The 22304-nt window shown below is 39.2% G+C and overlaps 1 protein-coding gene and 1 pseudogene across 1 annotated transcript; one reads left to right on the top strand and one right to left on the bottom strand.

Moving 5' to 3' along the window:
* The first annotated feature begins 15442 nt into the window (after positions 1-15442).
* On the top strand, positions 15443-15992 carry LOC119986813 (annotated as a pseudogene).
* A 4343-nt stretch (positions 15993-20335) lies between these two features.
* LOC119986688 ((13S,14R)-1,13-dihydroxy-N-methylcanadine 13-O-acetyltransferase AT1-like) lies at positions 20336-21893 on the bottom strand. Its single transcript, XM_038831351.1, has one exon. It carries the CDS (start codon positions 21801-21803, stop codon positions 20415-20417), a length of 1389 nt encoding a protein of 462 aa, XP_038687279.1. The 5' UTR covers positions 21804-21893; the 3' UTR covers positions 20336-20414.
* Positions 21894-22304: the final 411 nt, after the last annotated feature.

The following is a 22304-nucleotide window of genomic DNA, read 5'->3' as shown; positions in this document are numbered from 1 at the left end:
AGATCTCGTTCTTGGAGAAATAATCGCTCCCATAAAGACAAGAAGTGTCACGCCCCTCTCTCCTAAGATATACCGAAGTATACCTATACCACAGGAACGTGACCGGCAGGGGACACCCCATCCCCCGAACCAGATCCCAACCAGATCCCAAATCTACAACTAAACCCAACAGACATGATAATAATAATAATAAGAACTACCATAATATCCACAAAGTACATCCACCTATGTACATATACAACAGCAGAACAATAAAATATATCTACCCGATACCAAACCGTATAGTATATACAAATACAATACAAAAAGTTCTCACACCCACTAAAGAGTCAGCCCAAGGCTACACACCAGCTCACGCATCCCGCTACTGACCGCCTTCACCTACATCCAACTCACCTGAAAGGGGATAAAGAAGAGGGGTGAGCCACAAAGCTCAGTAGGGCGTAGAGAGGAAACGCCAATATCCATAATTAATAAATCCAGAAATATAATGCATAATATGCAATACAGTAAATATACATCCATCAGTAAGTCAACAAAATAGCACAATAGCCGATAAAGCTAAACAACACTGGAACCACCCACACTGGTCTCCAGAAATCCATACACCAATCCAATCAAGTGAAATGGTAGCCGATAAGGCTATCCACACTGTAACCACCACACCAACTCCCATAATCCAGCAACTATAAATCACCCCTGGACCCACCCTAATCCCCGTAGGGTGTCTCAATCCAGGTCCACACCGAAACTGGATGAGGATCGGGTATCCCGATAGCATAGCCTACACCAGAGGGCGTCCCCTGTGATGCACCCCATCTCAGACGGTCCACCGGTATATATCCGGTCTGTATATGTACATATATCATCCATCAGAAATCCATATCTGATCATTTGGGCTCCTATATGGGCCCACAATCCACATCCATATCCACATCCACATCCAACACCTCCAATCACCTCACTCTCAGAAAACATACGAACAGTGATATATATAACAGGGAATATAAATCAACATGCAAACAGGTCGTATTTCCACCCCCGGAAACCGACAAAACCATAATATCACCAGAGTCCGTAAACCGGAACTCTAAAGTCACATGCAAGAGTAAGGAAACCCCTACCTGGAAATCAGAGTGCTAAAACCAAGCACGCGTCCTTGACAAACCCCTAACTCCAAAAGTTAACCCGCTCCGAATCTCAATCGTGACCACCGTCTACACCGAAAAACACGATATATGAAAATACTGTAAAAATACGGTCGGTCAACTATGGTCAACAGCCAAATAGTAACGGTCAAAGTCAATGTCCAAATAGTAACGGTCAAAGTCAACAACCAAATAGTAACAGGGTCAAATAGTACCGAACCGGGTCAAACCGGGTCAAATAGTACCCAGCCGAGTCAACTCGCCGGTCAACCAAGTCAACTCGCCGGTCAACCGAGTCAACTCGGCCTGCCTCGGTCAACTCGCTGGAAACCCATTTAACCCCATCGCCAGCGATCCGACCACCCAAACCTGTCAAATCTTATATCAAATTAAAGAACTCGATGAGATTAACACATAGGTACCTGAAACAAGCCAAACCGTCGCCGGAATCGGCCAAAAGAAATCCGAGGAAATCGGAACTTCAAACTCCGATATCTCCCTAACCACAACTCCGATCGATGTGATTCAAGTTGGGTTATACTCATCTCATCAATACGCTTCTTTTGATACCGGTGGTGTCGCTCACTGTCGCCGGACTCAGAAAATGAATAGTAAAGAGAATGCACGGGAGAGAGAAAAGGAAGAAGAGAGAAAAAAAAACGCGTAAGAATTGTTTTATTTTAATTTTTCTTTTATAATATACTTGACTTACCAAAACACCCATCTGTCAAAAATACCCCTAACTAAATTGTTATAATTAACTTCAAAAATTCATAACAAATCAAATTTAAATCCGATTTAAGTAATTCTTACTTTAAAAATTTTCCTTTAAAATTCCCCATTTATTAAAAATATTTCTATAATTTTTTCACAATTTAATTTTTACTCCTTCAAATACCGGTTCACCAACACAGAGGTTCCCTCCACCTCAACCACCACGAGAAGATACTATGAATAGTGTAAAATTAGACCAGGATATTACATAGTTGGTGGCATAAATCCGGAAATTAAATCATACGTAGGTAGTAAATAAATCCGGAAATCTAATCTGCATATCCGACTCCAACTCTCAAGTCGTCTCCTCCACTCCATAATGTTGCCATATCACCTTAACCAAGGGTATGGTCTTCGACCGTAGTCGCCTCTCCTGTCTATCCGCAATCCTAATAGGACGTGTCTCAAAAGTAGCGTCCTCACCAATCTCCAAGGTAGACCAATCTAATATATGAGAAGGGTCCCTATGGTACCTCCGTAACATAGACACATGAAATACCCCATGTACTCCTGACAACTGTTGGGGTAATGCTAATTGATAAGCTACCGTCCCCACCCTTTCCAAAATCTCAAATGGCCCTATAAATCTAGGGGCTAACTTCCCCGCTCTCCCAAACCTCTGTACTCCTCAACGAGGTCTAACCCTCAGGAAAACATGATCCCCCACCTGAAACTCTAGAGGTCTACGTCTCCTATCCGCGTAACTCTTCTGACGTGACTGAGCTGTCAGAAGCCGCTGTCGAATCACTGTCACCACCTCAGTAGTCTACTGCACCATCTCTGGACCCAATAATGGTCTATCTCCAACCTCTGACCAACACAACGGTGATCTACAAGGTCTCCCATATAATGCCTCAAACGGTGCCATCTGAATACTACTCTGATAGCTATTATTGTACACAAACTCCACTAAAGGAATATGAGTCTCCCAATCTCCTCGAAAGTCTATCGCACAAGCCCGAAGCATATCCTCCAGAATCTGAATAGTCCGCTCACTCTGCCCATCAGTCTGAGGATGAAAAGCTGTACCGAAGTTCAGTTTCGTCCCCAGAGTATCCTGAAAACTGCCCCAAAACCGTGAAGTAAATCTGGGATCTCGATCAGATACAATACTCAACGGTACCCCATGCAATCGGACTATCTCTCGTACATATAATCTCGTCAACGACTCAATCGAATCTGTCTGACAAATAGGCATAAAATGAGCTGTCTTTGTCAACCGATCCACAACAACCCAAACCGCATCATGTCTCTGCGGAGTCATAGGTAAACCCATCACAAAGTCCATAGTGATATGCTCCCACTTCCATTCAGGTAATGGAAGCGGTTGCAATAATCCAGCAGGTCACCGATGCTCTGCCTTTACCTGCTGACAGGTAAGACATCGAGTCACAGTTTGTGCCACATCTCTCTTCATGCCACTCCACCAATACTGCCTCCATAAATCACGATACATCTTAGTAGCACCAGGATGCATCGCAAATCGTGAGTAATGTGCCTCCTGAAGTATTTCCTCTCGTAACTCAGTGTCCTCTGGGACCACTAATCTGCCCCTGAATCTGACTCCACCATCAGTGCCTCGAGTCCATCCCTCCATATCCTCAATGTCATCAAATTGTGCATTCCCCAACTGTGCATCCAACCCCCTCTGTACCAGGGTCGGACTAGCAATCAAACTCCGTAAACTCAGCACATCTCCACACTCCTCCATATCTAGTCGATACTGACTAAATGTATCCACCAACCCAAACTCCTGAATAGCCAACCGAGCTGCAATCAATCTCCTACTCAAGGCGTCAGCCACCACATTGGCCTTGCCCGAATGATACTGTAAAGTAAAATCAAAATCCTCAAGATACTCCATCCATCTACGCTGTCTTTGGTTTAGATCTCTCTGAGTAAACAAGTACCAAAGACTCATGTGATCTGAGAATACCTCAAACCTCTCTCCATAAAGATAATATCTCCACTGCTTAAGTGCGAACACTACTGCAGCCAACTCCAAATCATGCACAGGATAATTCCTCTCGTGCGGCTTCAACAAACGTGAAGCATACTCAACCACTCCCTCCTGCTGCATCAACGCACAACCCAAACCAACTCCTGAAGCATCACAATATACCTGATAACCAATACCCCTGTCGGGTATCACCAACACTGGAGGTGAAGTGAGTCGAGTCTTCAACTCCTGGAAAGCCTGCTCACACACATCTGTCCACACAAATGGAGTATCCTTCCGAGTCAACTGTGTTATCGGTGCTGCAATCCGCGAGAACTCCTCAATAACACGCCGATAGTAACCTGCTAATCCCAGGAAACTGCGAATCTCTCCTACATTCTTCGGTCTCCTCCATGCCACCACTGCCTCTACTTTCGCTGGATCCACCGCTATACCCTCCTGAGAAATCACATGCCCTAAAAATCTCACCTGAGTCACCCAAAATTCACATTTACTCAGCTTGGCATACAATCTATGCTCTCTGAGCGTCCGCAACACAATCTCCAAGTGTCTAATGTGATCCTCCTCAGTGGCTGAATAAACCAATATATCATCAATGAACACAATTACAAACTGATCCAGATACGGTCTAAACACCCTGTGCATCAAATCCATAAACGCTGCAGGTGCATTGGTTAACCCAAATGGCATAACCAAGTACTCATAATGGCCAAACCGTGTGCGAAATGCTGTCTTTGAAATATCCTCCTCTCTGATCCTCAACTGATGGTACCCCGATCTGAGATCAATCTTGGAGTAATAATGACTACCTCTCAACTGATCAAACAAATCATTAATCCTCGGCAATGGATATTTGTTTTTTACAGTCACCCTGTTCAGCTGCCGGTAGTCCACACACATACGCATCGTACCATCCTTCTTTTTCACAAACAAAACAGGTGCTCCCCAAGGTGAAGTGCTCGGTCTGATAAATCCCAACTTCTGTAAATCTGTCAACTGAGTGTTCAACTCCTTCAGCTCTGCTGGTGCCATCCTCTACGGTGGTATAGAAATCGGATCTGTACCCGAGTACAACTCAATCACAAACTCAATCTCCCTCTGCGGTGGTAACCCCGATAAATCATCAGGAAAAACATCCATATAATGCTCCACAATCGGTATAGGGTTCGAAGAATCTCCCCTAGACGCTGAAGTAATCAAAACCGCTATAACACAATCGGTGTACTGAGGATTATCTAGAAAATGTGGACACGGAAGAAATCTCGCCCCACGAAATCTAACCCTCCTCGTAGGTGTGGTCAGTGTAATCCTCCTCTCAGCACACTCTATAATCGCCTCATACTCAGTCAACCAATCCAATCCAAGAATAACATCAAAATCAGTAAATGGCATCACAAACAAATCTGCTCTAAACTTATGATCTGTGAAGCTAAATACACAGTCCCTACAGACACCACTAATCACGGTACCTGATCCTAGGGGTGAATCAACTATAAATCTCCTCGCCACTCCCGTAATCTCCAAACTCAGCAAATGATGCAGAAATAAATGAATGCGTAGCACCAGTGTCAAACAAAACACGTGCCCAAGAACTGAATAAGAGAAACCTACCTCCCAAGTGATCTCGCTCTGCTGGAACCACATCAGGCCTGAGTGCATACACTCCACCTCTCTGAACCTGCTGCTGCTGCTGTTTCCCTCGAGTCTCAATCCTCTGCCTGTGCTGACTGCTCTCGCCAGAAGCAGATGCAGAACTCTCAAGCTTCCTCTTGTGAATCTCCCAGTAATCCTTAATTTCCACTAAAGTCCTCTCCACTCCGAGTGCCTTATCAATACACTCACGATAGGTGATGATATTCTGAGCTGCCAAATGAGGTGAAATCTGTTGCGACAATCCTCTCCTAAATCTCAGTATCTTCTTTTCCTCTGTGCAAATGTACTCCTCTCCATATCGCCCTAACTCCTCAAAACGGGCCTGATACTGTGTCACTGTCATGTCCGGAGACTGAATCAACTCAAGAAACTCTTTAGCTTTAGCAACACGCACTGTCTGTGGTACATACTGTGCCAGAAAGTAGTCTCAAACTCTGCCCAGGGCATACCCTCTCTGCCCCGACTAACTGTCATCACCTCTCACCATGTAAAAGCATCCCCCTCCAGAAACTCCGCAGCTAGTAAAGCCCTCCCCTCCTCAGGAATCCGTAAGGAAGTCATCTTTCTGCGTAACTGGCGAACCCACTCCTCTGCTGCCACTGGATCTATCACTCCCCTATATACCGGAGGATTCGTCTTCCGTAACTCGGCTAGCTCTTTGATCGACGTATCAATCGCCAAAGGAGCTACCTGTGCCTCCACAATCTGTCCTACACCCTCCTGTAACTCACCCAAAGCCAGAACCTGTGCTGGAACCTCAACAGGAGCTTGTAATGCAACTGGGACTGGCGCAGTCATCTGTGTCACAAGTCCTGTAACAGTCTCCCCAAGAGCTCGTACCAACTCAGTAACATCCCAAACCTCCTGTCGTAAAGTAGTAACTACAGCCCCTACCCCCTGTGGTGCTAGATATCCCTCATGATCCTCCCTAATATCGTCTACTGGATCTATATTCACTCGCCGACTGCCCCCACTTCTCCCACGTCTTCCACCCCTACCACGTCTCGCACCCCTACCTCTCCGTCCTCGCCCCCGCTCTAATGGAGCCACCTCAGGCATACCCACCTCATCTACCCCCCTGAGGCTCATCCGCCTCATGTTCTCCTCTACCCCGTCCATGCCCTCACACCCGAGTACTACATGTGTCAACCATATCTGGAAAATATAACACACGTATACATAAATCTAAAGCAGGAAACACCAAAATTTAAAAACTCACCAGGTCAGCCGGGCAGCGCATGATGTGTAGCCAACAAGATAACCTAGGTAACCTAACCACTGTAAGTTTCTAAACCTACAGCTCCGATACCAAACTGTCACGCCCCTCTCTCCTAAGATATACCGAAGTATACCTATACCACAGGAACGTGACCGGCAGGGGACACCCCATCCCCCGAACCAGATCCCAACCAGATCCCAAATCTACAACTAAACCCAACATACATGATAATAATAATAATAAGAACTACCATAATATCCACAAAGTACATCCACCTATGTACATATACAACAGCAGAACAATAAAATATATCTACCCGATACCAAACCGTATAGTATATACAAATACAATACAAAAAGTTCCCACACCCACTAAAGAGTCAGCCCAAGGCTACACACCAGCTCACGCATCCCGCTACTGACCGCCATCACCTACATCCAACTCACCTGAAAGAGGATAAAGAAGAGGGGTGAGCCACAAAGCTCAGTAGGGCGTAGAGAGGAAACGCCAATATCCATAATTAATAAATCCAGAAATATAATGCATAATATGCAATACAGTAAATATACATCCATCAGTAAGTCAACAAAATAGCACAATAGCCGATAAAGCTAAACAACACTGGAACCACCCACACTGGTCTCCAGAAATCCATACACCAATCCAATCAAGTGAAATGGTAGCCGATAAGGCTATCCACACTGTAACCACCACACCAACTCCCATAATCCAGCAACTATAAATCACCCCTGGACCCACCCTAATCCCAGTAGGGTGTCTCAATCCAGGTCCACACCGAAACTGGATGAGGATCGGGTATCCCGATAGCATAGCCTACACCAGAGGGCGTCCCCTGTGATGCACCCCATCTCAGACGGTCCACGGTATATATCCGGTCTGTATATGTACATATATCATCCATCAGAAATCCATATCTGATCATTTGGGCTCCTATATGGGCCCACAATCCACATCCACATCCACATCCATATCCACATCCACATCCAACACCTCCAATCACCTCACTCTCAGAAAACATACGAACAGTGATATATATAACAGGGAATATAAATCAACATGCAAACAGGTCGTATTTCCACCCCCGGAAACCGACAAAACCATAATATCACCAGAGTCCGTAAACCGGAACTCTAAAGTCACATGCAAGAGTAAGGAAACCCCTATCTGGAAATCAGAGTGCTAAAACCAAGCACGCGTCCTTGACAAACCCCTAACTCCAAAAGTTAACCCGCTCCGAATCTCAATCGTGACCACCGTCTACACCGAAAAACACGATATATGAAAATACTGTAAAAATACGGTCGATCAACTATGGTCAACAACCTACCCTCCTTAGCTGGTGACATAGGTTGCCTGGAGCGCCTATGTTAAAGGGTATGCGAGGTCGGGGGATCGATTCTTGGTACCAACAACCTACGCTGCTGAGTGCATTGGGGAGAGGGGTTGGGGGTAGCGGCCCATGGGCCCGGCTTGGGTGACCCTGCTGAGTGCATGGGGGTCTGGGCCGTTACAAGAAGGCAACTTCAAAATGAGGTAAGTTACTTGTGCTATGTGTCTCAATATGAGCTCAAAAATGTTAAGGATGCAATGCATGAAGAGTTAAATCAATTTGCACGCAATGATGTTTGGACTTTAGTTCCTAACCCTGAAAATGTCAATATCATTGGGAGAAAATGGATCTTCAAGAATAAAACTGATGAACATGGTTTGATTACTAGAAATAAAGTCATATTAGTTGCACAAGGATATACACAAGTTGAAGGGGTTGACTTTGATGAAACATGTGCACATGTTGCTCGTTTAGAATCCATTCACATTCTTTATCTATAGCAAGCTTACTTCATTTTAAGTTGTTTCAGATGGATGTGAAAAGTGCATTCTTGAATGGATTATTAAACGAAGAAATATATGTTAAGCAAACTCAAGGTTTTGAAGATTCAATCCATCCATCACATGTGTATAAACTTGACCGTGCCTTGTATGGTTTGAAACAAGCCCCTAGGGCTTGGTATGAAAGACTCATAAATTTTCTCTTGAGTACAAGATTTTCAAGAGGAACAGTTGACAAAACACTCTTTGTAAAGAAAGATCACAAACATATTTTGGTTGCTCAAATATATGTCGATGATATTGTGTTTGGATCCACTTCTATTTCTTTGTCACAAGAGTTTGGTGAATTAATGAAATCTAAATTTGAGGTGAGTATGATGGGTGAATTAACCTATTTTCTAGGATTTCAGGTGAAGCAATCCCAAGAAGGGATATTCATTTCTCAAACCAAGTATGCAACTAACTTGGTGAAGAAATCCAATGTAGCCTTGAGCAAGCCTGTTCCAACTCCTATGAGCCCGAGCGCTAAGCTAAGCAAGGATACAATTGGAAAGTCTATGGATTAGACTTTGTATAGAAGTATCATAGGAAGCTTACTTTACTTGGCTGTAAGTAGGCCTGACATTGCATTTAGTGTTTGTTTGTGTGCTAGGTACTAAGTCAATCCCAAGGAATCTCACCTTACGACAATGAAAAGGATCTTGAAGTACATCAATGGTACACTAGATTTCGAAATTTTCTATTTAAAGGACACTAATGCGACTTTGGCAGGTTACTCGGATGTTGACTGGGTAGGTCGTAACGATGATAGAAAGAGCACTTCAGGTGGATGTTTCTAGTTAGGTACAAACTTGGTAGCTTGGCATAGCAAAAAGCAGAATGCTATCTCCCTCTCCACAACTGAAGTAGAATATATAGCTACTGGAAGTTGCTGTACTCAATTGCTTTGGATGAAACAAATGCTCGTTGACTACGGATTAGAACAGGAAAGTATGATCATATTTTGTGATAATATGAGTGCTATTAACATTTCTGAAAATCCTGTTCAACATTCTAGGACTAAACATATTGACATTCGCCATCATTTCATTCGAGACCTTGTTGAAAGCAATACTATGAAACTTGAGTACATTGCTACTAAAAATCAATTGACCGACATTTTTACAAAACCTCTAGACATGCAAAGGTTTTCGTTCCTAAGAAAAGCACTAGGGGTGTTTAAAATAGAATAGTTTTTTTTTTTAGTAAGCTTGAGGTAACAAGTATGTGGGATATGTGATTTAATTCTTAATCGATGATTATAGCATTGATTGTTTGATGTTACCTTTGCATATGTTTATTGTTAAATGGCTAATCCATCCATGAAATTGAAAAGATCATGTTATTAGTCATATATTGTATTTCACAAATCTCTTCTAGTGAAGTTTGATTAACATAATACTTGAGAATTGACTTGATAGGTCTATTGGACAGTTTCTTGGGAAACTTGATACAAGCAACACAAATGGAAAGGGTTACATCGAAGGTAAAAAAAAAAAGAAAAAAAAGAAAGGTATGTATCTTTTGAAATAAAAAGAGCTACCTAAGTTTGATTTTGAAATAAAAAGAGCTACCTAAGTTTGATTGTGAAAGCTGCCATGTAACCTAAGGTTTCACCTCTTGAAATAAAGGGGGTAATCTTATAAGCTGCTTGCATGTACACAAAAGTACCAAAGGATCTAGACTTGACAACCTATGAAAAGTTTAATCAGTATTGTTGAGATTCACACATAGATGCACAAGAACGAATAGCATGCTTTAGGTTTCAAGGAAATGATGACGGAATAGTAAGTCAATTTCATGAACATATCTTATGGTAAGTCTTTCTAATTATTGTTTATTTCTTTTGATTGAGTATCAAAATCTAGAAGTTCCATCCTTGAAACCAATTTCTCTTGATAAACCAATTTCTCTTGATTATCTATTTTATTTGGATACTTTTATGTGTTTTTAATTCTCTGGGATGACCTAGTTGTGTTTTAGGTGGGAAAATTTTTCAAGTAGGTTGGCCAACTGAGAAGTAAGCTACAGTGTAACCTCAAATGCCTACACAACCCTGGCCCAGGGGCATTTCCAAGATATTGTTCATCATGACAAGTCATTAAATGAAACACGCTTTTAATAGAGCGTTTGTGTGGAAATTGAATTCATTAAAGGGTATGTCTCTTCAAGAAACCCTTTCACTTACACCGTTTCCTATTCTCAAGTTACATATCCTACACAGATTCCTACTCTCACTCTATCTCAAGACATTGGCTAAGTTTCTCTCTCCCACTCCTATTTCAACTCAATCTCTCTTGAGTTTAGATACAAAATCATATTTTTCTTCAAGTTCCATGGCCAAGAGAAAAAGGGAGACTCCACAATCTTCTTCAGCAGCAACACTGACGAAACCACTGAAGAAATCTAAGAAGCCTCAGGAGCCACCCATGGAGAGGTTTCTCACCACAGATATTGAAGCCCACTTCGAATCCCGTGCTCTAAGCACTAAAAGAAAATATCTTTTCTCTAAGTTAGATGACCCTGATTTGGTGCATATCTTCAAGTCACGATCATGGACTGTCATTGCCGAGTTAACAGGTATGGCTAGGCTGCTGTTAGTCAGAGAATTTTACGCCAACCTGTCAGATAGGGAACTTGATGATGAGGAATTAGGGGTAATTTCAAGTCTTGTTCGGGGTGTTTCTTTTGAATTTTTCAAAACCAAAATTTCCGAAATTTTGAACATTCATGTAGTCCCTAATGCTGAGTTTAATGTTTTAGATCCACCTACTGACCCACTTTTGGATGACATTCACCAGTATTTATGTGAAGGTGATTTTGTGATAATCAATGATAAGTTGCCTCATAGGTATCTTAGACCAAATCATAGGCTATTGAATATGTTTATCAGTTCAACTTTGCTGCCTACTGAACATCATGGTGAGTTGACTGAGAGATATTGTTGTTTGCTTTATGTCATTCTCACTGGAGAACCATCTGCTATAGAAGTTTTGAGTGCCTCTGTTTCATCCAAGCTAACTGAACTTTCAGAATCCAAACATGTTCTTGCTTGTAATATGGACTATGTCATGGAGCGAGTGGATTTTGGAATTGAGCGTGAATGGATTCACCATGTTGACACACGCCACAAGCTGAAATCCCTACAGAAGGAAATTGCAAGACGTTGACCCTTGTGTAAACAAAACAGGGGGAGAAAACTTTTGATTAATTTGAAACATGGGTTCTTGTTTGATACTCTTGTTTTATACATTGATGGTGGTTGATTGTGTTTGGAAAGTTTTTTTTTAAGTATGGCATATTGCATATGTTTGTATGCTTGTTGTAGGTTGCTCAGTTGACTGTATACTGCATGTTGTTTCATTAAGGGGGAGATTTATACTCTATGAGTACAAATGTTTTTAACTCTGTAGATAATCGTTATCATTCAAGTGATTCTTGTTTGGGATTACACTTGTTTGTTTTGTGCAGGTGTTTTCATCAAACAAGTGTCAAGGAGGAGATTGTTGGGATTAAAAATCCTACACTGTTATGACACTTGTATGATGAGTTGAACTGTTCAGCTGAAGTAGACTAGAGGTAAGCTTTTGGTAAGCTCCAGAGATTACCGCGACCAGATCTGAATCTGCAGTTTGTGTTTTTTTGAACTCTATATCTGTATTGATTTAGAACACACGTTTTTATTCAGATAAAATTGATCTGGATATTATCTAATAGGAGATGTGATATGAACAAAGTATTGAATATTGATATGGACTCCTTGTGGATTAGTTGTTGGAAAAGAACTAATGTCTATCAATTGGATTTATGTATGTTGGTTTTTATCTTAATGATGTGCAACAATTATCTTCAAGATAAACACTTGATCAACGTCTGCAATTATCAGAAGGAGTTCAAGATGTTTATATAAAACACATCGACATGGAGTCTCAAGGATCGAAGCTTTGAGAGAGAGAAATCTAGAGAGGAATATTTTGTGCTTCGAGTCTATTTTGTTTGTTTTGTTTTTCCACTCTCAGATGTTTGATGAGTGATTCATATCTGTATTCAATATGAGACAGTGTGAGTTTTGTGTTTGAGTGCTGCTCTATTGATTTCTCTGATACATAAGAGGAAGAAGAAGAGCAAGACTGTACTATTTCGAAGTAACCTACACAGGCTACCTCAGAAGTTACTTGGATCTTACTTGAGTACAAAGTCTCTTGGAGGAGCCAAGAGCAATTGTGAATTATCATTGGTGTGTTGATTTGGGGTCAAAGCATACGCTGAGTCAAGTCGTATGATCGAGTAGGTAACGATAGATTGTAAGCTTTGCTTCACATAGTGGATTGCTTTGACAGGATGGTCGCTCATAGAATAGAGGTTTTCTCCCAGTCAGGGTTTCCTCGTTAAATTTGTGGTGTTCTTATTTGTTTGTTTTCCCATTGATTTTTCCTATTACGTTGACTAATAAATTGCAATTGATTCTGGCATTGATATAGAAAGCGCCTTCATCATTGCAGACAACGGAACGATCGTCCAAAGCCTTTCCGGCAAGAGGGTACTAAAGAGTTAGTATATGTGAAAGAGATTGTTTCGACACTTGTGATGTTTCAGAAATGCATGCTTGGTTTGGTGGATAAAAGAGAATCATGGGAACGTATGTGGAGGGGACAAGTTGATCAAGGAGAGAGACTTTATGGGTTTTGAGATGATGAATTGTTGGAGAAGCTAGTTTGATGCATTCTCTGGATACTATCTTAACCTCCATTATTATCAATTGCAAAGCTATGTGCTACATCATCAATCTGAACCTAATTTAGTCTATTTACACATGTTGTCATGTAATGGGGAAAAATTGAGAGAGAAAGAGAAGGGGAGGGAACGATTGGTGTGAGCATTAGAATAATCTCCTTCATAGACAACAAATTATAGGGCAATCAAACCAGTACTAGATCTGAATCATTGGATTAATTCAACGGTTCAACTTTTTTCCCCAATTTACACTTCATTTCTCTCTCTTCAACCAAAGAAACACGTCTCCAAAATTATTCTCCCCCCTCCTCTTCTTCCCCTAAGATTCAGGTTCACCGATGATGTATTCCCTTGCTCCTTCTACCCATCACTTTACCACTTGCATGGGCCCAAGGTCCAAGACATTGTTTTTATCAAAAATAACATATCACTTGTTACAAGAACATCTATAAATAGTCCTTCCCCATTTTTGAGAAGGACATGCACAAAGAAGCCTTTTACACTTGGCCTAAGTTCTCTATCACTATTCTCTGCCTAAATACTTAGCTCAAACACCATCATTTGCCGGGCTCCATCCACGATCACTCTTCTTTGATCCTCATTAATGAGCGCTTGAGTGATGACACAATAACTCAAAAAGGGTCAATTCCATTATTTTCAAAAACAACGGAATTACTTCATGAATGGATAAAACACTCTGGTTCAGAGTTTAAACCTCAATTCCATTATTTTAACCAGTGACAAATATGTTCTAATATCTAATTTCAATGAAATTGGACCTCAAAAAGGTCAATTCCATAATCTATGTTATTCCATTGTTTTCAAAAATAATGGAATTACTTCATGAATGGATAAATCACACTTTTTCAGAGTTGAAACTTCAACCCCATTGTTTTAACCAATTATAAATATGTTATAATATCTTATTTTAATGAAATTAGACATCAAAAAGGTTAATTCTGTACTCTATACTGTTATTCCATTATTTTTCAAAAACAATGAAATTTATTCATGAATGCATAAAATACAATGATTTAGAATTGAAAAGCTCAATTTTTTTTGAAAGCACAATCCATAATTCATTGTTTTTCATCTGAAATTCATTGTTTTTGAAAATAAGGTCCATAATCCATTATTTTTAGTCCAGATTTCATTGTTTTTTTAAAAGGCAGTGCAGAATCCATTATGTTTTAAAAGCACCCCCATGATATATTGTTTTTAATCCATAATCAATTGTTTTTAGTACAAATTTCATTGTTTTTAGTCCATATTCCACTATTTTTTGAAGGTATAGGGCATAATCCATTGTTTTCTAAGAGTACAATTCAGAATCTATTGTTTTTCAAAAGGACAGTTTAGACTCCATTATTTTTAAAGTCCATCGTTTTCAAAAACAATGGCAGAAACAATAGAATTAAGAATGACCAGGTAAAAACTATCTATAACGAATATTATTGGAAAGAGTTTGATGCGCTAATTCCGAATATGTATTTTTTTTATAAATCTAATATGAATATTGAGAGTCGAAACCTTTTGAAATTTCATTTAACAAAAAGAAAAGTTAAAAAGACAACGATGTCCTCATCAAAATTAAACGTGTAGCTTTAAAGGAATGATGGTATTTTTGTTCCAAGAAATCATAACACTACTGCATAAATATTTACATGTAGCAGAATGTTTACCTACTCTATAAGACAGAGAATTGATCAATTTGTTAATTAGATAAGCTAAATCCCAGAATTGCGGCCCTAACATGCAAGATCTTATCATATCTATATCGCGTCTTATCTTGATTAATAAATCAAGATTTGACTCTACATATGCATATACATATAGACGATTTATGTATATTGTAGACCATTTGGGAGCTCCGCAATTCATTTAAAATTATAGAGTCAAATGATGTGTGAGATGTGTCTCATCACACCATTTTTTTTTTCATTTTTAAAAATTGTATAACTTTTTTTGAATTGTAGATTTTAAGGAATTGTGGAGCTCCAATTCCATGAAAATAACAAACAGTGTTATTGAGATCTTAGCCGTAGGATCAAGAAGGCGTACTTGATGAGCCAAGCTAAGGGCATGCTCGTAGTATGTTTTCTCCTTTAATTACCTTGAACTAATAATGATTTAGAAAGTGATATTGATTCACAGGACGTTTTGATCGGTGGAACGGGGGACACAGCAACCGTGGTTTAGCGGGCAATGGCAGAGATGATGATGTATCCACATATAATGAAAAAGGTACAGCAGGAATTGGATGAAGTCGTTGGTGTGAACAACTCTGTCGAAGAGTTCCGCTTACCCAAACAACTCTATTTGGATGCTGTAGTGAAGGAAACAAGTCGCTTGCACCCTGCAGTACCACCGCTAGTACCACGTTGTCCAAGCTCGTCCGCCACAGTTGGCGGATTCACCATTCCAAGGGGTACTCAAGTTTTCTTGAACGTATTGGCTATCCAGAGAGACCCCGAATTCATGGTTGCAATCTTTTGACTGGAAGTTACCGCCAGGCGAAGAGCTCGAATTATCAAAACAATCAAGGATTATTGTCAAGAAGGCGAGGCCTTTGATTGTTATTCCAACAGCGCGGCTTCAAAATCCAGAGCAATAAGTTTCCATGGCTTGTTGTCTCGAAATAAGATCAGCATTTGTTGTTTATTTTTTCGCTATTTTGTATGTTGCTACAAATAACTTTTTGGAAAAATTAAATATAAGTCCTTCATGGGAGAGCTTTGTTCCAATAGGAATATTCTTAAAAGTCTTATTCCATAAAGTCCATGTACTTTAAACTAATATTCCAAAAAGGACAAACTCTTATCCTAATTTTTTTAAATGACTAAAATAACCTCAGTTTAATTATTTAAATTTTAAAAATTAATCATAAAATTTACATAAATTCCTCTTTTACTTACGAAAGCTCCTCTTTCACGACTATAACTGCAGAGAATATTTTTCTTTCCGATTTTCTTCATGAAATTGATTTTCTAATATGAATCTTGTATAGTTTCATAATATAAAAGGAAGAAGAGGGAGTCTCATAGAGAGGAGCCACACAAAAGAGAGAGGGCCGCACACCATCAAGAAGGCAAAAAGGGGTAGCTGAGCAACTCAAACAAAAAGCAGTGAGAGAGGAGCAAAGACAACTGCACCAGATTCAAAGAAGTAGAGAAAAGGTGCTGGACGAAAGAGAAGATCAAGGTAATATCTGAATTTGTTTTCATATCTGTTTTTGATGTTTGGTTTCAACGTCTAGCCTTGATACCCTTGTTTGTCCATTGTGGTAGTATTTGGATTGGATTTCATTAGTTCCATATTTGAGAGAGCAATAATCAGCATATATATATATATATATATATATATATATATATATATTTTGACCATCTGTTATGGTTCTATTCTTTTGCTCCTGCTCTGCATCTCTCTAGGGTTATATTTCTGGTTGTATCTTTCTACTTCCATCTCTGCATCTCCATGGTTTCACTTTTGAGAAAGGAATAGCATACATCCTCCTAGTTGATGTTTTCGACTTGATATATTGTGCTGGTGTTGGGTCGTTCCTAATCGGGTCAATATAGTGTGCTAATATACCATGTTATTGCGATTTGTAATGTGCGCATATTTGACCCTCATGTTGTATAATTTATTCCATTCATATTGGCTTGTATAACTTGAACATTTATTATTTGGATTATTTGTTTGTATTGATCATGAATGTGTAAACTTAAAATTGGATGTAGGTCATTTCAATTAAGAAAATCATAAGTTGGTTTTCTTTATTTGGATATAGACGTTGTCTAATTTTGTTCATCATAAGTTGACAATTAGTCTAAATTGATAAGTGACACTTTCCCAATAGTCCATTTATGTCATAAGTTGGTATTTAAAATTAAAATTAGTTTATACCATAAGTTGGTATTTTCATTAAACCTATCAAAAGTTGGTAGTGTATTTTCATTAAACCTATCATAAGTTGATAGTGCTTTTCAAAATCTTCTCCAAAACTATCATAAGTTGATAGTAATAATTCAAACTTTTTTTCAAAAACTATCATAAGTTGATAGTAGTATTCCAAGCTTTCCTCCAAAAAACTATCATAAGTTGATAGTAATATTCCAAACTTTTTTTCAAAAAACTATCATAAGTTGATAGTATCCTTTTAAACTCTTTCCAAAAATAAAAAACTATCATAAATTGATAGCGTTATTCCAAACCTTTTTTTCAAAACTATCATAAGTTGATAGTATTTTTCATACAATCTTTTTTTCAAAACAATTATATCTTGCAAAGAACAAGTTTTCATGAGATAGCCATTAAATTAATTAGAGTAACCATTTTCAGACGAGAGTTGTGGGGTGCCTAACACCTTTCCCAAACTCAATAGATCCCCGTACCCCTTTTCTCTGATTCGTAGGTCTTTACAGTGTCCAATTGCACCTTAAATCAATTGATGGCGACTCTAAACGTTTTTCATCCTCCATCGCCGGTCCGCGTCGTGACGCCGGTTGCGACAAGAACCAATCCCAAATCCATGGCACTCGAACAACATCAAATTGAGAGACAAGAGGCATACGATGCTCGAGCAAGAAAGAACAAAGTACCTGCGGCGCTCGAACATCAAATTGAAGGACATGGCATTCAAAGTATGATATGACAATCAAAGCGAACGAACACGAGTAAGCTAACTCTTTAAACTGCAGCTTAGTTGTGTCGATCTAAATCAATGTTGTCTTTATCACTCAATATCTAGAACAATATCGTGTTCATGCATACATACAATTCATACCATATCTATTTTATGACCAAACCATACCGAGGCAACGGTTATCTCAGACTATTGTCAGACTAAGCCTCAGTAAGACAAATATGATCTCTGACCCAAGCACACCGAGTCAGTCGACATGCAACATTGAGCTGCCTGATCTTTGTAACATACTATGTGCCTCCCCTGTGTCAGAGAATTTACCATACTATGTGCCTCCACCACTTGATCAAATCTTGTTTAACTTTCACTTGAAATTATAGAAAATCTCCTCATAAGATTGGCGATGAATCTTATGCTACCTCTATTTGAAGATCAACGGTCCTGATTATGAATTTGATATTACTTTTTTTTGTTGTTGTGTATGTTCCTTCATGTAAGCAGATGAAAGAATTGTTAATTTGGCAGTAAATACTTTTGATGATAGAATTATTAAGTCTTCTAGGATTTAATGTTAATTTTATTTGTAATAAATTATGCTGCAGCAAATTAATTGAGGAGAAGATGTAATGATTTCGAAAGCTTTCTCCGATAGTTACTATGCTATTGGAGAAGGACCCCTTCGAGTTGAGGAGGTCGTTGGTGTACCAGATCTGGTGCGTGGTGGGTAGCATGAGTAAGGGCAGACGGTTGGAGGTGGTGAACCAAAAAATTTGAGAGGAGAGGGGATGAAGAAGGGGAAGAACAATTTCGGAGATTTTTGTTTGGGTGAAGAGAGAGAAACGAAGAACTGAAAATTGGGAGAAAAGCGTAGACCGTTCGATTGGCAAAAACCTTGTTGAGGTTGAGTTTGAGGGAGTGCTTGAAACCCATGGTTGTAAAGTTTGAAGATTGTCTTGAAATCTTCAGTTTTAAGGGTGACCTAAAAACCCTTGTGAGTTTTGTGTAGCTCTTGTGAAAATCGTATCCTTAGTGAATTGAAATGTCCTAGGTTGATGAACCTAGGTAATAGACGAAGGAGAATGGTCTATACATTATTGATCATTAATTATTATTTTAATGAAGGGTCTATACATTATACATCACGTGGTTGCATTATTGATCATTAATTATTATTTTAAAGAGAAGAAAGGACTACTCCTTTAATATCCGTTTCAATCAAATCTAGTAATTATTCACTTAATTTCAGTAACCAAGCAAGTCACAAACCAAAACTTTGTATTAATTTTCATCCAAAATTCATGTAAAGGATATAACCACATTGAAGAAGATTTGGTATGAGAATCATACAAAAAACCTCCAAGACGAAACATCCTGAAAATTTATAAATGAAATAAAAACAACTTTTTGTCCGCATCAAATTTCAACACCTTCAATCATGTTGATTGTGTTTTAGTGAAACCTGGTTTAGCCAAATAAAAAATATTTATACAATCAATCAATCACAGTTAATAAATGATGTCAAACCACAGAAATGGACCATTTTTGAATCAATCTCAAGAAAAACGTTGCATAATTGAAATAAAAAAAGGTAATAAAAAAAAGCTATGCCACGTGATACCTACCAACAAATTAAAGCTATCACTTACCAATACTTTCCAAGAAAAGATGTCACCTAATACTTATCAAAAAAAGCTATGTCACGTGAGACCTACTAACAAGTTATAGGTATCACGTACCACAAACCAAAAACAACAATGAAACCAAAATCTGTAGATGAAAGGGGTTTTTGTTTCGCGTGAAATGGAGGCTTTATTGTTCGACTGGTCGGTGAAGGGAAATGTAGAAAAAGGGAAGAAAGTGTTGTGGAGGAGGAGCTTGTTGAATTCCGTTTGCGGGTAGACACGACGTTTGCCATGTAATCAATGTAAATCCACTATTTAACAGTCAGCATGCCACATGGGCATGTTGACTGTCTAAAACTGACCAAATCTATTCGATTGTGTAATTTGACACAATTTGAAACTTTAGTGTATCATATTGGCACAAAAAATCTTTCAGTGTTCAAATTGAAACATGAAAAATCTTTCAATGACCAAAAGTGCTATTAACCCGATTTAATACATTGTTTTTAACTCAGGGAACTCTAAGTAAATTTCCCATAATTGTTTTATGATATTTCTAAATTTTTTATCTTCTCTAAATTTCCAAAAAAAAAAACTGATATTACAAAGAGTTTGATGCAACTTTTTCCAGCACAGAGATTCAAGGCAAGTAGCCCACAGAAAAACAAACTTATTCAAAACGCATAAACCTGATATGATATCCAGGCACATAAACACACACAACTTTCAAAATGAGAGATACAACAGTTAAAGAGCATCTCCTCTTATTTCACAAATTACAAATTAACTGCCTCTTAAGAGGTTGATGAACGGACTGGCCAGACCTGGTGTGTGCTCGGAAGTCAGGATCATGTTCTAATATTGCCAATTGATGGTCATCCAACATCATCGATGCTTCAATGCCATCACCAGATTTGGTTTCAATGAGAAGTATTTCATTTCTATAAGATGGTGCGGAAGTCATCCATGAAGGCTCTCCCCACCCAAAATCTGCATCATAAAACGCCATTCTATTTAAAGCTGAAACCTCAAGAGTGAGTCCTGACTTGGAATACAATTCTTTCGCATTTTCATGGAATTTACAAATTCGCTCAAGCCCTTGTTCACCTTGGAAATTCTTCAAATACTTGGAATCAATTCTCTTGATGGAGTTCCTCAGAAGATGGACAAAGTAAGGTAGTTCCTTCTTATTCTCATCACTTTTACCACTCTTAGTAATTTGGTCATCTACCGCGATCGCCAGCCAATAAATATTTCCCAGAGAGAGAGCGGGTAATGGAGGATCTAACCTTTTCCGTATATTAACAAAATTGATGAACACAGATGTGGAAGCAGTACTACTGGCCAGGCATTTCCAGAAAAGTGCACAGATTGCTTCGATACGAGTTGGGTGAGGGACATTTTCACTTCTTGCCTTGGACCTGAGAGAGGATATGGCACTTGCATCAAAGAAAAACCTTTTTATCCTGCTGTTTCTTTTGGCTTCATCAGCTCTCGGTGGCACTACTACTTGCAAGTCCGCTAGACGAGTCGACAAACGTTCATTTGGTGGGAACATGGAAGAACTACCACACACTTGTTCTTGACCACCAAAATCCTTAATGTTGGTACGAGCAATCTCCGCCCATGCTCTGATGAAAGCACCAAAAGTGGTTCCATCCACGATTCTGTACAGGAGACACATCCCTAAAGCAATACCACCGCATACGAATACGTTGGCTTGGATTGCTACTTGCGCCACCTTTTCCACGCCCTCCGGACAAGTAAGTTGGCATGGAAGCAACTTGTATAATAACTCAAATTCTGAAGAGACCTGACCAAGAAAATCATCCATATCACAACTTACTTTGGCTTGTCTAAATAGAGCTCCTTCATCGTTACAATCAATGGTGGTAGAATCACCATCGATCCTCCCCGCCAAAGGGTAAAAGCGAGTTAGGGATTTTGATAACGAATCTTTGAGGGTGACCAAGTGGCCCTCCACGGACATGGACATATGGTCTTTTGAGAAGGGGTAAAAGTACCATACTGGAGAATATACTGTGCCGTCCACTAGCTGGTCGAGAGCACAGAGTTTGTAGGATCTAAGGCGATCGGGTGTTGGTGAAGATGGTTTGATGATTTCTGGTGAAGTGGTGAGAACTTCAAATGCCACCATTGTTTATTCAGCAAGCAAACAAAAGTTTTCAAGCACTGATATTTCTTTAGAAAACAAAAGTTTTAATGTTTCTTTGCAGGCTAGTCTGGCTTGAATGAATGAATGAATCCACCTTCACTTCTAATTTATAGTCGAATTGGAGGCGAAGGGTAGAACTGGTAGTATCATTTAACCACTATCTAAGCACGGCAAATGGGATTCTTTTAGTATAAAATATGATTTAAGATGGTTTAAAAGAAATTTAATTAAGCAATTCATGGAATAATATAAATTCACAAAATAGTATTTAGTAAAAATATTATTAACTTAAATATCTCGAAATTGATCAATATCTATTAAAATGAATTCAACTGCTTTGTCTTTTGCTGTATTGGATTAATCTATAGGTTATAGCACAAAAATCTCCAATCATGGAGTGTCGGGGTTCTGTTAAAATAATTTATTTTTTATTTTTAAAATCATATCCAATATGAAAAATGCATAATAATTTTAAATCGTCGG

This window comes from Tripterygium wilfordii, chromosome 20 (genome assembly GCF_013401445.1).
Source record: "Tripterygium wilfordii isolate XIE 37 chromosome 20, ASM1340144v1, whole genome shotgun sequence".
NCBI classification, from domain to species: Eukaryota; Viridiplantae; Streptophyta; class Magnoliopsida; order Celastrales; family Celastraceae; genus Tripterygium; species Tripterygium wilfordii.
Note: the sequence above shows the minus strand (reverse complement) of the source record. Positions and strands in the feature narration are given on the sequence as shown.

Coding starts and splice junctions, on each gene's coding strand:
- LOC119986688 (XM_038831351.1), bottom strand. CDS start 21,803: ATGGTGGCATTTGAAGTTCTCACCACTTCACCAGAAATCATCAAACCA.